The sequence below is a fragment of the Geotrypetes seraphini genome, chromosome 16 (assembly GCF_902459505.1).
Source record: "Geotrypetes seraphini chromosome 16, aGeoSer1.1, whole genome shotgun sequence".
Lineage (NCBI taxonomy): Eukaryota > Metazoa > Chordata > Amphibia > Gymnophiona > Dermophiidae > Geotrypetes > Geotrypetes seraphini.
Genome location: NC_047099.1, coordinates 35,840,690 through 35,856,044, shown reverse-complemented (window position 1 = coordinate 35,856,044; position 15,355 = coordinate 35,840,690). Strand labels below are relative to the sequence as shown.

The 15,355-nt window shown below is 47.3% G+C and overlaps 1 protein-coding gene across 3 annotated transcripts in view; it reads left to right on the top strand.

The window, feature by feature from the left end:
* Positions 1-15,355, top strand: part of CGN (cingulin) — a 36,355-nt gene that overhangs the window by 13,840 nt on the left and 7,160 nt on the right. For 2 of the 3 annotated variants that reach the window (XM_033923718.1, XM_033923719.1), the window contains exons 2-14: positions 861-2,036; positions 2,574-2,662; positions 3,799-3,868; positions 4,634-4,735; positions 5,152-5,285; positions 5,620-5,761; positions 6,279-6,491; positions 7,158-7,306; positions 7,530-7,671; positions 8,385-8,597; positions 8,755-8,961; positions 11,936-12,193; positions 14,349-14,519. In XM_033923718.1, coding sequence (XP_033779609.1) covers positions 879-2,036; positions 2,574-2,662; positions 3,799-3,868; positions 4,634-4,735; positions 5,152-5,285; positions 5,620-5,761; positions 6,279-6,491; positions 7,158-7,306; positions 7,530-7,671; positions 8,385-8,597; positions 8,755-8,961; positions 11,936-12,193; positions 14,349-14,519 — 3,048 coding nt within the window. In that variant the 5' untranslated portion in view covers positions 861-878. The remainder of the gene's footprint in view (positions 1-860; positions 2,037-2,573; positions 2,663-3,798; positions 3,869-4,633; positions 4,736-5,151; positions 5,286-5,619; positions 5,762-6,278; positions 6,492-7,157; positions 7,307-7,529; positions 7,672-8,384; positions 8,598-8,754; positions 8,962-11,935; positions 12,194-14,348; positions 14,520-15,355) is intronic. The other variant, XM_033923720.1, reaches the window with a different exon arrangement.

Below are 15,355 nucleotides of genomic sequence, written 5' to 3'. Positions count from 1 at the left end.
TCTACCCGGTACTGTGCTTGGGTTCCAACTGCCAAAATCTCCGTCAAACCTACTCCAGCCCATCTACACCCTCCCAGCCATTGAAGCCCTCCCCAGCCCATCCTCCACCAAACGGCCATACACAGACACAGACCGTGCAAGTCTGCCCAGTACTGGCCTTAGTTCTTCAATATTTACTATTCTTTTCTGATTCTAGATCCTCTGTGTTCATCCCATACTTCTTTGAACTCAGTCACCGTTTTCCTCTCCACCACCTCTCTCGGGAGCGCATTCCAGGCATCTACCACCCTCTCCATAAAGTAAAATTTCCTAATATTGCTCTTGAATCTACCACCCCTCAACCTCAAATTATGTCCTCTGGTTTTACCATTTTCCTTTCTCTGGAAAAAGATTTTGATATATGTTAATACTCTTCAAGTATTTGAACGTCTGAATCGTATCTCCCCTGTCCCTCCTTTCCTCTAGGGTCTACATATTCAGGGCTTCCAGTCTCTCCTCATAAGTCTTCTGGCGCAAACCTCCTATCATTTTTGTCACCCTCCTCTGGACCGCTTCAAGTCTTCTTACATCCTCAGGGCAAGCAGTGGCTTCCCCCCTATCTGTCTCAATAGCAGACTATGGATTTTTCCTCTAGGAACTTGTCCAAACCTTTCTTAAACTTGGCTATGCTAACTGCTGTAACCACATCCTCTGGCAACGAGTTACAGAGCTTAACCATTATTTGCGTAAAAAAATATTTCCTCCTATGTGTTTTAAAAGTATTCCCACGTAATTTCATTGAGTGTCCCAGCTCCCAGGCCTGTGGAAAACCCCGTCTGGTGAAAAAGAAATGATTTACCTTTTTACTTTTTATCTTGCAGAGTCTGCAGTGCCAGCACATGGACAGGAGCACGAATGGAGCGATGGCGGAGAAGCAAAACCAGATGGACTATGGCGTGCAAATCCGTTTTATCGATGATCTGAAGGAGACAGCGAGGCCTCAGAAAGCCCGGAGCAGACCGTCCAAACCCAGCTCCTATGGGGTAGCCGTCCGGGTCCAGGGCATCGCTGGGCAGCCATTTGTGGTGCTTAACAGTGGAGAGAAGGGGGAGTCCTCGTATGGGGTCCAGATCAGATCGGATAGCAAGTATGGCGGGTCGCTTGCAGGCACCCAGGCTGCTGCACCTCTCTCTTCTGATCCAACTGATGTGCTTCTGCAGTATAAAAAGGCCTCGAGCTCGCACAGCTCGGACTCTGAGATCCCTGAGAACCCTTATGCAGCCAGCAGGGACTCCCAGCGTTACACAAAGAGCATCTCCCAGTACAGCACCTCTGATGAAGATTCCACGAAGGTTCGTGGAACCCAGGGAAAGGAGACTTTCAGGGGGTCACCCCTCAGGAGCAACGATACACCATCCTCTCGGGGAGAATGCTCGCTTAGGGCCAAGGAGGAACTATGGCGATCCCGCTCTCAGGGTTCTCTGCTTGAGCCAGACCTGGAAGATCGCCATCAGCAAATGAATCGTGGGGAACGCTCTGCCCTGCCCTCCGGCGATGCCACCATGAGCAGCAGTGTTACAGATCTTTCCAGCAAGGCAAGACTGGACAATGGTCACCCTGTTGGCAGCATGTCGGGGTTGAGATCTGTGGAGAAGCAGAAGGCCACGTTGGCTGAGCCCAAGAAAATGGGGAGCGGCGACATCGACACAAAGCCGCTATCCTCCGTGGACTCCCTGATCAACAAGTTTGATGGGTCGGGGCAGCCACGAGGCCGGACTGCCAGGAGGAGCCGGATCTGTCCAGACGAGAGGAAGCGGTCACAGAGCCTCGACGGCCGGGTGTCCTACAGTGATGCTGTGGATTCCAGGGAGCGCCCTCCGGCTTTTCAGGAGGATTCCCGAGGATTGACTGGTGTTGGTAGCCTGAACAGACCTTCCAAGAGAGACTGTCCAGATCTGCCGATCAGCAGGTCCAGAATGACCCAAGAGTGGGTGAATCGGAGCCTCGAGGAGCCCCAGATTGAGAGCCAGACACAGAAGTTGCAGTCAGAAATGCAGGTAACTGGGTCTTAATGAGCTTCTCTTGTCTCTTCTTCAATGCTGTATTGTGCAGGGCAAGATTAACGCCTAAACTAGACACATTGCCTGGGAGTACAGCAGTTTTAGGAGGGGCCGTCTCGGAGGTGTAAGTCAGTTACAACCATGACAGTCTTTCCCTGGTAAGTTGGTTAATAACAGGGCGGGGGGAGAGGTGGAGGGGCTAGCATTCCAGAGAAGTCTGTCTATTTTCTCCATGCTGGTTGTCGGGAGGTGGCAATAAGCAACGCTTCTTCCCTGCCACTTCCTCCTCTGTCAGAACCATGTTGGGCCTCTTCTGTGGAAGTCTTAAAGCATATTTTATATCGTATCGGGGTGGGGAGCCCAGTGAAGCTAGTCTGCCTATAGTCCTCCAAAGAGTTAATCCTGCCCTCGTATTATCTAAGAACTTCTTTATTTTGTATTTTGTTGTAATCCACTTGACCTGTTTGGTAAAAGCAGGCTATTGGTGCTTAAATTAAAAGGGTCGCTAAGGTCTGTTTTATCTCTTCACTACAGCTGAAATCGACGCCAGACCTCCTAAAGGACCAGACCGCAGGCGGCAGTGAGCACACAAAGAAGCTGATATACAGCATTCTGAAAGAGGGGTCAGCATTGCTGGATTCACGCCCTTCTCTGCTGTGACCTTCTTTCCTGTCTCTCTTCTCCATAAACATAGAACGTAGATACATGATGGCAGATGGAGGCCAAATGGCCCATCCAGTCTGCCCATTCACAGTAACCATTATCTCTTCCTATCCCTATTGGCTAAGGGTCTTAACATTTGCATCTCCTCTTCCTATAGGCTAAGGCTCTTTACACCTGCATTGTAAGGTCATAGAGCTTTATGGTTATAGAAACATGATAGTAGATAAAGGCCAAATGGCCCATCCAGTCTGTCCATCCACAGTAACCATTATCTCTTCCTCTCTCTAAGCGATCCCATGTGCCTATCCCACGCCTTTTTGAATTCAAACATAGTCTCTGTCTCTGCCACTGCCACCTCTTCGGGGAGACTGTTCCACGCTTCTACCACCCTTTCTGTAAAAAAAGTATTTCCTTAGATTACTCCTGAACCTGTTGCCTCTTAACTTCATCCTATGCCCTGCTCCCAAGTCCCGCTCTGCATCATACCCTTAGTTCACTGTCTCTTTTAAGGTTTACCTCGCTGTCTAGGGCAATGTCCCACAAACTTTTCCGTCCGGCGGCACACTAAATGCAGTGCCCTGGCTGGAAGGCACCTGGAAGTCAAAGCGATGACATCACACACATGTGTGATGTCATCGTGTCAACATCTTGCTGCGACCCCATCATTACAGGGATCCGTGAGGTACAGGGAGGAGAGGAGAAATGCCAGCCAGGAGGAGATGTGTCCACGCCGGCTGACTTCCTACAGTTCCTACGGTTTTGGGGTTCAAGAAGGGATTAGATAATTTCCTGAAGGAAAAGGGGATAAAAGGCTATAGATAGAGGATTACTATACAGGTTCTGGACCTGATGGGCCGCCACGTGAGCGGACTACTGGGCATGATGGACCTCTGGTCTGACCCAGCAGAGGCACTGCTTATGTTCTTACACTGGTCTAGGGGGTGCTGGTGTTAGGTAGAGGCTCCGCCAACCTTCCCATGGGCTACAAGTGTAAGCTGCTTCCTGATGCATCCATGTGGCTGCCCATATTTCTCGGGATGCACCAGGAGGACAGAGTCATGCCTGCTCTGATTTTTCTCTGCGTTTCTGTGTTCAGGACAGCAGACAGTGAAAACTCTGTGAAGAGGAAAAGCAATCTCCTGTTTGAGAAGCTCCAGCCACTCATGGTAAGTTGGCACTCGCAGCAAGTTTCGTCCAAGGGGAGTCTCTGTTGGGATTCTAGCCAGAAGGCTCTTCCTCCAGATGAGATGGTCATTTGCACTCTGCCCTGATGCATTTTGAGTATTAATGTTGCCAGGATAATGGGGGGAGCTGGGATAGAGAGTTTGGTTTTAACTACCTGCCAACGTTTCCTTATTAAATCTATATTCTAACAAAAAAAAAAAAAAAAGAGTCTTTTCGCTAACAGTAGCATACTGGAAAGCGTCAACCATTGGAGCCTCTGCCACCTGATTTCTATGAATTTCATGTGCTTTTGTTATACTTCATATACCAGACACACCAGACTCTCAACAACTTGGACCCTGTATCAGTAGCTTGGAATATTGCTACTCCTTGGGTTTTGGCTAGGTACTAGTGACCTGGATTGGCCACCATGAAAACGGGCTACTGGGCTTGATGGACCATTGGTCTGACCCAGTAAGGCTATGCTTATGTTCATATGACCCCTGAGGAAGAAGTGTTTTTTTTGAAACACGGACTGTCTGGTCCCGGTTTCTAACCAATGTGAACCATTTTCTGGAAAGCAACATTTGTTTTGTCTTCAGTAAAGTTCCTGAACCCTGTACTTCATCTCTGCAGTTTTTTGTTTTGTTTTTTTTTGCTGTGCTGTGCTGTTTGATTCTTACTGCAGAGCTGTTGGATTTCTTTTTGTTTTGTCTTCTAAATCTATATTCCTGGCATTATGGAGATGTCTTCCTGTTTTTTTACAGCACGCTGGCTCTTCCGATAGCGCAAGGACACTGCTTTCTGAGAAGAATGATCTAGAAAAGAGGGTGGCAGAGCTGCAGCGGCAGCTGGACCAGGAGACCAAGGTATTGGCTAGATGGGGATGAGCCTCCCCGTGTCTTTTAGTTTCTGCTATGTGTTCAAGTTACCAGGCCTGGTCTGTTGGGGAAAGGAGGTGGGGTTTCTGCAGTCACTTTGGGTTCAGATTATATTGGGTCTTGTAGATTATACTGGGACCCTCCAGTACTTCAGGTCGTATGCTCTGTGACTCCTTCTGCCCTTCATAACCTTGCTCGTAGCCTGTCTATTAATGTCCTGTCCAGAATCAGTCTGGAAGCAGATCTCGGAGGCGAAGGCTGCCATTGTTTTATCATAGAAACACAGAAATGTGATGGCAGTTAAAAGGCCAAATGGCCCATTTAGTCTGCCCATCCACAGTAACCATTATCTATTGAACACACAGCAGTAATTGGTGAGGTCTTTCTCTGTGTTATTCCCCCAGCAGTGCATCAGACTGGAACCTAGCAGAGTCCAACAGAACCTGGAGATTAAGCTGGAGGAGAGAGTGGAGGAGTGTAGCCGCCTGAAGGAGGCCTTTGAGAGGAAGCAGAAGGAGCTAAATGACATCTTGCAGGAGTGAGAACTACTTCCCTTCCCCCCCTCCCCCTTTTCTTGACTGTATGCTTGGGGGGTCAGACGGTGCCCTCCCCCCTCCCTTTCTGGGGCAGTTTAATGCTATATTGGGGAGAGAGCAATGCTGGCCCATCAAACTGGTGGTTGAAGTAGACGGCAATAACCGGGATCTGGGCTAGAGGGTTCCTGTAACCGGGCTCTGAAATGTTTATAGGACTGTGGACAGGAGGGGGGGTGAAAGTAGGCGGGCTCTGGGCTGCATGCGTACCTCTAGCGATGCCCGTGTGCCCTTTGGGACAGGAATGTGCTAACAAAATCTCTCTATGGGACTCCTCAGACTGGTGGAGCTGAGAATGGATAAGGAGCGCGGTGAGACCAAAATGAGGGCTTTGGAGGCCGAGTTTCTGGATCTGCAAGAGGAGCTGGCTCTCCTCCGGAAGTCATCGGGGAACTCTGCAGAGAGAGATGCCCTACTCAAGGTACAAATTCTGTTTTAACTGGCCCTAAAGAGCTATGAGGCAGGCCACAACACAGATGTACAGAGGAGAATGAGCCTGGGTAGGGTTAGGTGGGGCATCTGATCTTCTGCCCTAGGTAAAAAGAAAGGACACAAGAGACATTGAAACTTGAGAAGGTTTTCACAACTTTTAGAGAGAACATAGCTCCAGAGTAAACTGGAGGTCCTGAAAGTTCAGTGACCTCCAGCCACAGTGTAGCTGTGATCCTCCCCTGTCCAGCCCAGCCCTGCACCCTGATGGTTGTGTAGACTAGTGACTTGAACTGGGCTTGAAGTACCTTTTATTCAGACCTAGTTAAGGGCAGTCACATATGAACCCTGTGGAAGGCAGCCCAAGCGTATTCATTCTTTAGCAGTACATAAGAAAGTGATTTTGCTCTTTTAAAACTGAGGCAGACTGGGTGAATCACGGGGGAGGTGGAGAGAATTGGTACTCCTTGCAGTCTCTCCTACTTACCCCCCCCCACACACACCTTTAGGAGCTGCAGGAGATCCAGGAGGAGCTGGAAGAGGCCTTGGCCCAGAAACGGAAACAGGAAGAGATGCTGCGTCAGAGAGAGAGGGAGCTGACAGCACTTAAGGGCGCTCTGAAGGAGGAGGTGGCCAACCACGACAAGGAGATGGACCGAGTGCGGCAGAATTATCAAAAGGACATGGAGCAGCTGCGGAAGAGCCTGGAGAATGTGTCGCAGGTGAAAGGCCGAGGCTCAGGGGAGAGACGTGGCTAAACACAGTCCCTCCCCCCTTTTTTATACACATTTGTCCTTGCTAGCTTCTCAGGTGTGAAACTATGGTGTCTTTCCACGGAACGATAGATTTGGCCAAGGTCACAGGGAAAGTCAGTGGCAGAGGTGGGATTTGAATTCTGCTTTTTAGTCCATTGTTCTGACCATTAGGCCATGCCTATCCATAGGGCACCTTGAGGTGGGGTGGGGGGGAGGGAGCTGGCAGATTGGTTACCTTAAGGCTGGGGTATGACTGGGGACCTAATCTGGCTTTCATCCTCACCCCATCCCCAGCATAAATGGATCTTTTGTCACCAATTTTGCATTCCTGCCGATTTCCCATGGTCCCCTTGCCCGTGTACACCTCTACTGGATATCTCTGGCCAAGGGGTGGGGGATTGGATGGTTTAAGGACTGGGGTGTGGCACAGTAGACACCCTCGCAGTGTCTTATTGTTTGTAAGTTTTTATTGGGTGTGTTAGTGAGAGATGATCTCTCCTCACAGCCCTCTCCTTGGGAAGTCACTGTTCCTGGACTGTACAAACTGAGCACAAGGTTTAGCCAGCGGCAGGTGCCTGCAGGAAGATCTTGAGCTTCCAACACCTGACTGATCTTTGTCTGTAATGTGTGTAGGACCAGGAGGGCTTGGAATCTGAGCGTCAGAAAATAAATTCTGTGGTCAGGAAGCTCCAGCGGGAGGTGGAGGAAAGCGGCGAGGAGATCGGACACTGGAAAGAGCTCTTCCAAAAGAACAAGGAGGAGCTGCGTGCTGCCAAGCAAGAGTGAGGGGCTACTCAACATCACCTGTCCAGGCTTTCCTCTACTCGCCTACCCTTTCGCTGTCTCCTTTTGTCCCTTTCCCTCCCCTGCTTTGCTTGTGTTTTAGATGGATTGCAGGGACTGAATTGGGGCTTTCTTCTGTGCTGGGTTTTGATTTTATGTTGACTTCCGTTTACTTATGTTTTTTTCTCTCTCACTCCTCCCTCCCCCCCCCCCCCCCGCCAGGCTGATGCAGATGAAGCTGGAGAAGGAGGAATGTGAGGATGAGCTCCGTGAGTTGAGGGAGAGGTTCTCTGTAATGCAGTTAGAAGTGGCTCACTCTAAGACCGGTGCCGTGGACAGAGCAGAGGTGGAGGCTTTGAGAACGGTAAGTGGGTTTTGTAAGGGCAGGAGCAAGGCTGGAACCCGAGATGTATCTTGTGCTGAGGACTGAAGTCACTGGTCCTCGGAACCACACCTGGGTGTGTTTTGTTTCACTTTGATGCTGTGTGCAAGTTTTTACGGCGTCTTTAGTGGTTTTTATGTCCTTTTCAATCCAGCTTTACCAGCCTTTAAGTCTTGTCAATTGAAGAGTCTCTCAATGAGCGCCATCTACTGGGCCGACCCCTGAGGAAGGCTTCTCCACAGAAGCCAAAACACGGACCGTGTTGGATCCATAAAATTCACAAGACTTGGCTTTACATATATGACATGGTTTTATGCTATTTTTGCTTATAATAAAATTGTATTTGTTCCTTAAGGTTGATGTTAGAGAATGACACGGTGACAAAATTCATCACCGTTCCCGTCCCCGCGGATAACCGCGGGAAATAATCCCATGTCATCTATACCAGCATTCTTCAAAGCAAAGCTTGAGGGTCAGTGGTTGTGGCCATTCATATTCTGATTCTTCCCTCGCTCCTTAAAGAATGATATGAAGATGGTTTCCCGTGGTTATCCGCGGGGACGGTAACGGTGATGAATTTTGTCACTGTGTCATTCTCTAGTTGATGTGTTCAGTCCCTTCACCACTCCGTCTTTGGTTTACCTGTGATGTATTGTCTGCAGCCCTTAACGTCTCGGGTTTGTGCCCCTTGATAGGAACTTGTGCGGGTGCAGGAGGAACTGAAGCAGCTGAGACTAGACTGGCAGCGCCAGGAGGAGCTTCTGCAGCAACGTGAACGGGAGCTGGGGACGCTGAAGGGGGCGCTGAAAGAGGAGGCGAGCAGTCGGGACCGAGAGAAGGAGCAGCTGCAGCAGAGCTTCCGGAAAGATCTGCAACAGCTGAAGAAAAGCTATGAAGAAACTTCACGGGTGAGGGGCCTAAGAGACTGTTGTGGAATGTTGCGGTGTGGGCTCTGATCTTTTTGTTGCGAGGGTCATCTTGCCCATCTGCTGACCTGTGTTGGGGGGAGAGGAAGGGTGAGAGAAACAGACAGCTGATTTTTTTCTCTCTGCTTCCTGTTTGTAGGTAAAGGGAGTGATAGAAAGTGAGAGAGAGGCAGCGGAGCAAATGAAGAAGGTGATTGAATGCACCCTGAAGGAGACTCAGGAGGAGAACGATGATCTGAGGAGGAAGGTCCTGAACTTGGAGGGGCAGCTGAAGGAGCTGACTGCTTTCTCGGATGATCTGCAGGGCACCGAGGCCCGGATGAAAGAGAAAATCACTAGGCTAGAGGTAAAAGGCTTGTGTCCGTCCCTGCCTCCTTAATTGCTATCACAGCAATGATTGGAGCTTAGTAGGGAGCTGCTGCAGGGGACCAGGCTGTTGGCCTGACTCTTTTCGATGACCTCCTCCTAGTTAAGCCAACTACAATAATGTTGGACTCTCTTATTTGGCAAGTTCTGGAGTCACTTTAGAAAGTCTGCTCTGTGGTATTATCTGTGAAGTGACGATGTTCCTGAAATGGACTTGATTGAAGATATAAAAGGTCCAAAAGTCAACGTAACAATCCACATACAGGATAAGGTTTTTATGTGGATTATCCTGTTTTTATGTGGATTCACACAGAGAGTGGTTGACATCTGGAATACTCTCCCAGGGGAGATTATTGCGGAATCGACAGTCCTAGGTTTCAAAAGCAAACTAGATGCATATCTCCTTGAGATAGGCATATAAAGATATGGTTGGCTATAAAATAAGCCAGGTGAATACCTAGCAGGGCCTCCGCGTGTGCGGATCGCCGGACTTGATGGACCGAAGGTCTGATCCGGAGATGGCGCTTCTTATGTTCTTATGTTCTTATGTTCTTATGTTACGTTGACTTTTGGAACTTATATATCTTCAATAAAGTCCATTTCAGGAACATCGTCACTCCACAGTGGGGTTTTTTTAAAAAAATTTTCTTCTCTGTGGGTTTCCATTTTGCTGTGGTATTACCTGCCATTCTCCAAGACTCTGGGAAAACACTAAAGCTGGAGTGGCTGTGAAAAGGTTTGTCTGAGCAGATTCAGCAGGTGAAATGTTTACAAATTACATTTACATAGTAACATAGTAGATGACGGCAGATAAAGATCCGAATGGTCCATCTAGTCTGCCCAACCTGGTGGGGTTTTTTTTTTTCTTTTTCTCCTTAGCTATTTCTAGGCAAGAATCCAAAGCTCTGCCCGGTACTGTTCTTAGGTTGCAACTACTGAAGTCACCGTCAAAGCTCGCTCCAGTCCGTCTACACCCTCCCAGCCATTGAAGCCTTCCCCAGCCCATCTGAGAATTATATAAGTGTTACTACTACTGCTTTATATTATTTATAAAGTGCTACCAGACGCAGGCAACTGTTGAATTTTCCATTCAACACAAAAAGATGTGCGTTTTAAAAATTTTTTTTTTTTTAATGTAGTCTTCAAATATGAATAAGATATGTTATAATCCTTTGCCAGTTAAAAAGTGACGTAGCTCCTTGCTAAGACCGGAGCAAGTTGAGATGTCTTCTGACGGCTTGAATTTGACCGGAATATTGGAGGCTTCGGTAGAGGAAACGCTTGCTAGATCGCTTAGCTGTGTCTCCTCTATTTCTTTAGGATAGCGATGCCTTATTGCGCTTTATTTATAGAGTAAATCGTTTTTATTAACGGCAGTAAACACCAGTCAATAACCTACATAGCAAAATATACAAAGTAGGAATAATGCCTCCCAAAGATCCCCATCTAACAACATCCCCCCCTCAAACAAAGCAACAAAAGCATAGGCAAGCGTCAGAGAGTTGTGTTCTTATAATCTCTAACAGATAGCGTCCAATTACAACCCCCCCACCCAAAACAATATAAGTATATACCAACCAAAACAAAGCTCCCAATTTCTCCCACCCCCGTATACCACCATATTGTGATTATTTTTAAAGAAAGTGGATTGTGACTTTCGAGGGGGTAAGATTTTGATCTTCCCTGATGCACCTAGATGGACACAGAGTGGAAGGAAGCTTGTTTTGGCTCAACATCGTATCCCCAACACTTCTGTTGCACTATCCAAGCAGTGCTTAGTAAATCTGAATGACGTTAGATAAGTGTTTTTTTGAGCCACTCCAGCTGCAATATTTCCTAGATGGCAAAGGCACTGTTTCTGAAATATTGTATGTGTTGTTTCCCGAGCTTTTCAGGTAAAGTTGTCTTCTTTTTCCTTTATTTTTGGATGCTAGGGTGCACTTTGGGGGTTAGCGCCCAAGGAAAGGATCTGGGTGTTATTGTAGACAATAAGATGATACCTTCCACTCAATGTGTGGCGGCGGCCAAAAAAAGCAAACAGGATGCTAGGAATGATTAAAAAAGGGATGGTTAACAAGACTAAGAATGTTATAATGCCCCTGCATCGCTCCATGGTGTGACCTCATCTGGAGTATTGTGTTCAATTCTGGTCTTCTTATCTCAAGAAAGATATAGTGGCGCTAGAAAAGGTTCAAAAAAGAGCGACTAGCGACTAAGATGATAAAGGGGTTGGAACTCCTCTCATATGAGGAAAGACTAAAAAGGTTAGGGCTCTTCAGCTTGGGAAATAGGATTGAAGTCTACAAAATCCTGAACAGATCGATTTTTCACTCTGTCAAAAATGACAAAGACTAGGGGATGCTCAATGAAGTTACAGGGAAATAATAGGAGGAAACCAATAGGAGGAATGTTTTTTTTTTTTCACTCTGAGAATAGTTAAGCTCTGGAACGCATTACCAGAGGTTACGGTAAGAACAGATAGCATAGCGGGAAAGGTTTGGACAAGTTTCTAGAGGAAAAGTCCATAGTCTGTTATTGAGAAAGATACGGGGGAAGCCACTGCTTCCCCTGGATCGGTAGCATGGAATGTCGTTGCTCTTTGGAATTCCAGAACCCTGCTATTCTTTCGGGTTCTGGAATATTGCTACTCCTTGGGTTTTAGCCACCGTGAGAATGGGCTACTAGGCTTGATGGACCATTGGTCTGACCCATTGAGGCTATTGTTATGTTCTAGACTTAGCCCACATATGGGAGACCAAGAATAGTTAACCTAGAAATGCATTTGTTTCCTATTTGAATTGTAACTTTTTCTTTCTTTTCTTTTTGGAGAATGATTTATTTTTCAGTCAAGAGGTTATGGTTTGTTTGGTTTGTTGTTTTCTTTTTGTAAGAATGCTTCTAAAATTCAATTTAAACAAGACCGTGTCTGACCCCCCCCTGCTTTCTTCTTGTAGATGGAGCGGAAGCGCATGGAGCTATCGCTGGGAGAAGCCACCGACCAGGAGCAGGAGCTGGCCATAGTGAAGAGGTCCTTGGAGGGCCGGCTGGAGGAAGCGCAGAGGAGCCTGAACAGGTTGTCCGAGGAGTACCAGGAGCTGAAGGACAGCTACCAGGAAGAGCTGAGGCAGAAGGAGCAGCTGAAGAAGATGAAGAGTGAGCTAGAGGAGCAGAAACGTTTGCTAGATAAAACCATTGAGAAGCTCACGCGAGAGGTAAGTGCCAAATTCCTGCCGCCAACCTATCGGGAGAACTTCATCTAAAGTTTAAACTCTCCCCTGCTGTGCTTCAGCAAAAGGCTTCTGTTCAGCATCCTGGGAATTAAAAAAACCCCCAAAACAAAACATTGTCACCTGGTTAACTCCTAAAATGTTACCATATGGGTTCCTGGACCAAAGAGCTTAGGGCCCTTTTTACAAAGCCATGATAGGAACTGAATAGGCTTTGGTGCATTTGCCACAGGGGAATCGCTAATGTAGCACTGTGCACTGCGGTGAGATTCAGGATGTACCGCAAGACGCCGGCAAGAAGGAGAGGTGCTGACTTACCTAAGGGACTTAGCTCTTGAGGTGCTGGCACCTCTCCTCCTCCCAGGGTTAGCAAGCTCAAGGCCCTTTCTGGAGGGCCTCTGCACTAGTACGGACCTCGCACGTCCAGATGCTTTCCAGCTGCAGCCCCAAGTTTAGTGTGCCGCAGCTTCAAAAACGTATGCGACGCTGCTGTAGAGGGAGGTGACATAGCATATGGCAGTGGAAGTGAGAATGCTGGAAGACTTCCAGATTCCACTGTCCCGTTCTCCGACTCCCGACCCGACACAGAGCTCGAGATTTGTTCAGTGCTTTGAGGTATAGCATGCAGAAAAAGCTGGATGACGAGTTCGCTCTGCCTGCTTTCTCCCAGCAAAGGGAGAGCATAATTGGCTCGCACAGAAAGCGAGGAGACAGAAACCTTTTCCCTGTATCCTGCTGGGTTGTCTCTCCAAGTGGATTAGTTTTGCACATCGTACCAAAACCAGGAATGAATCTCGCTCCTAAGCCACTGTATGTGGAGTATCTCGCACTCTCAAGTTTACCGCTAATGCTTGATGTAGTACTTGCGCTGAGCCAAAGAGAGCTTTCCGGAGTTCATAAGGTGTATTATGTATAGGCAACTTATCCAGGTGTACTTGAAAATTCTTTTTGATCAAGCCTGTGGCACCCAAAATGAAGGGAAATATCCCTGTATCTTTCAGCCACATTTTCTTAGCCTTGGGCTGCATTTCTTGGTATTTGAGGATCTTCTGCCTCTCCACACACGATTCACCAAGTAATCTTGTGGCATGGAGGAGTATTGTAATAATTAGTACAGTGGCCTGAGATCCAGGGGAACTGGGTTCAATTCCCACTGCAGATGCTGGGCAAGTCGCTAAACTCTCCATTGTCCCAGGTACAAAATAACAGATTACTTATTCCCTATATCCCCGTTAAGATCATTTCGCGCTGACTTGCAGAACTTGCTTACCGTTCCTTCACTATGGGTGCGATGGACCTCTGGACTGACCCAGCGGAGGCAACTTCTTATGTTCTTAACACCATGCATTTTCAATATCTTTTCGGTAACCACCCCATCTCTCTGGAATTCCATGCCGAAATATTTGTGAGAAGGGACAACCCTAAACTATTTTTAAGTCCAAACTGAAAGCTTTCCTTTTTGCTGATGCCTTTGAAATTATTAACTGTCCTTTTAAGGACATAGTAACATAGTAGATGACGGCAGATAAAAACCCGAATGGTCCATCTAGTCTGCCCAACCTGATTCAATTAAAAAATTTGTTTGTTTGTTTTTTCTTCTTCTTAGCTATTTCTGAGTAAGAATCCAAAGCTCTGCCTGGTACTGTTCGTAGGTTCCAACTACTGAAGTCTCCGTCAAAAGACTAAACAGTGGCTAACCTATGCCTCCCCCTTCCCATTTTCTTCACCGTGTTTTGCCTCTCCTTCAGGAACAGGCCATGTCTCCCACCATGTTATTCGCAGTTTCACCATATTCATGATGGTTTTTAACAGAAAACAGCGGGTCTGTTAATCCCCTACCACAGCAAATATGGAGGGAGATGTGTGTATCAGGTCCCATCCTCTTTCCCTTCACTTCCCTCTAGTCAATGCTGTTCTGGTGTTTTTTGTAACTTTTGCTACTATATCTGGTTTTTATCAGTCAGGCTGGGGATGCTCAAGATAATCATATCCTCTTTGTTTTCCAAAATTCTCTTAGGGTCACGATCCCACAGCTTTTCCTGTACACCCATGTATTGCTCACAGATTTTTCCAGTGATTGAAATGTGCCACCTTGTTTTGCCTTTTCTGCCTCTGATGTGTCCCTTTTGCCTTTCCACAGCTGGATCACATATCGGATGAGTCCCGTGGCTCCCTTTCTCAGCTCCAGTACCAACTGGAGGAGTACAAAGAGAAATCTCGCAGAGAAATTGGGGATTCTCAGAAGCAGGTGAAGGAGCGGGCAGCGGAGGCAGAGCGGATGCAGCAGAGTGTGACCCGGTTACAGGAGGAGGTATGGCGGGGGAACTAGGCCCTATAGAGTGCACTGCTGAAATGTTTAGCACAGTAATGCTTAAAAAAAAAAAAAACCAACCCAGAAAAGGGACATTTTGCTAATTTGGAGGAACAGTTGTAGTTGAGTCTAAAATTTGTAATATAAAAATTATTATCAGTTAGTTATAATTGCCACATTTGCTGCCATTTCCATGGACTGGTGTGGAATTTATGGGGCATTTAGGAGCAGTGGGTCTTGCATTACCTTTTCCTAGAGGGGATAGCAGGCTTTTAAGAGATTTCACCTTAAAATCCAGTGAGCCTGCTTTTATTATAAAAGTGCTGTGATGATTCATGAAGGTGAAAGGAAGGCCAGTCCTGGTGTGTCCTTGAGAGCAGGACCAGCAGTTACTGATTAAAAAGTGTGATGCAGGGCTGGAAATGTGCACTTCCCACGGTGAAGATAGCTTTACCTGGCAGAAATCATTCCCATGGAGCTGGGGGGTAGCGGGGTGTGACATCTGTCCACACACATGGATTTGCCTGAGGAAAAGCTTGAATCTGTGCATTGGGCTAGGTGAGCTGCTGTACTGGTCAGAGTTGTCTGTAAATTTCCCTCCCTCTAGATCAGGGGTGTCAAAGTCCTTCCTTGAGGGCCACAATCCAGTCAGGTTTTCAGGATTTCCCCAATGAATATGCATGAGATCTATTTGCATGCACTGCTTTTCATTGTATGCTAATAGATATCATGCATATTCATTGGGGAAATCCTGAAAACCCGACTGGATTGCGGCCCTCGAGGGGGGACTTTGACATCCCTGCTCTAAATAACACTGGGATGTGGCTCTAATTAAG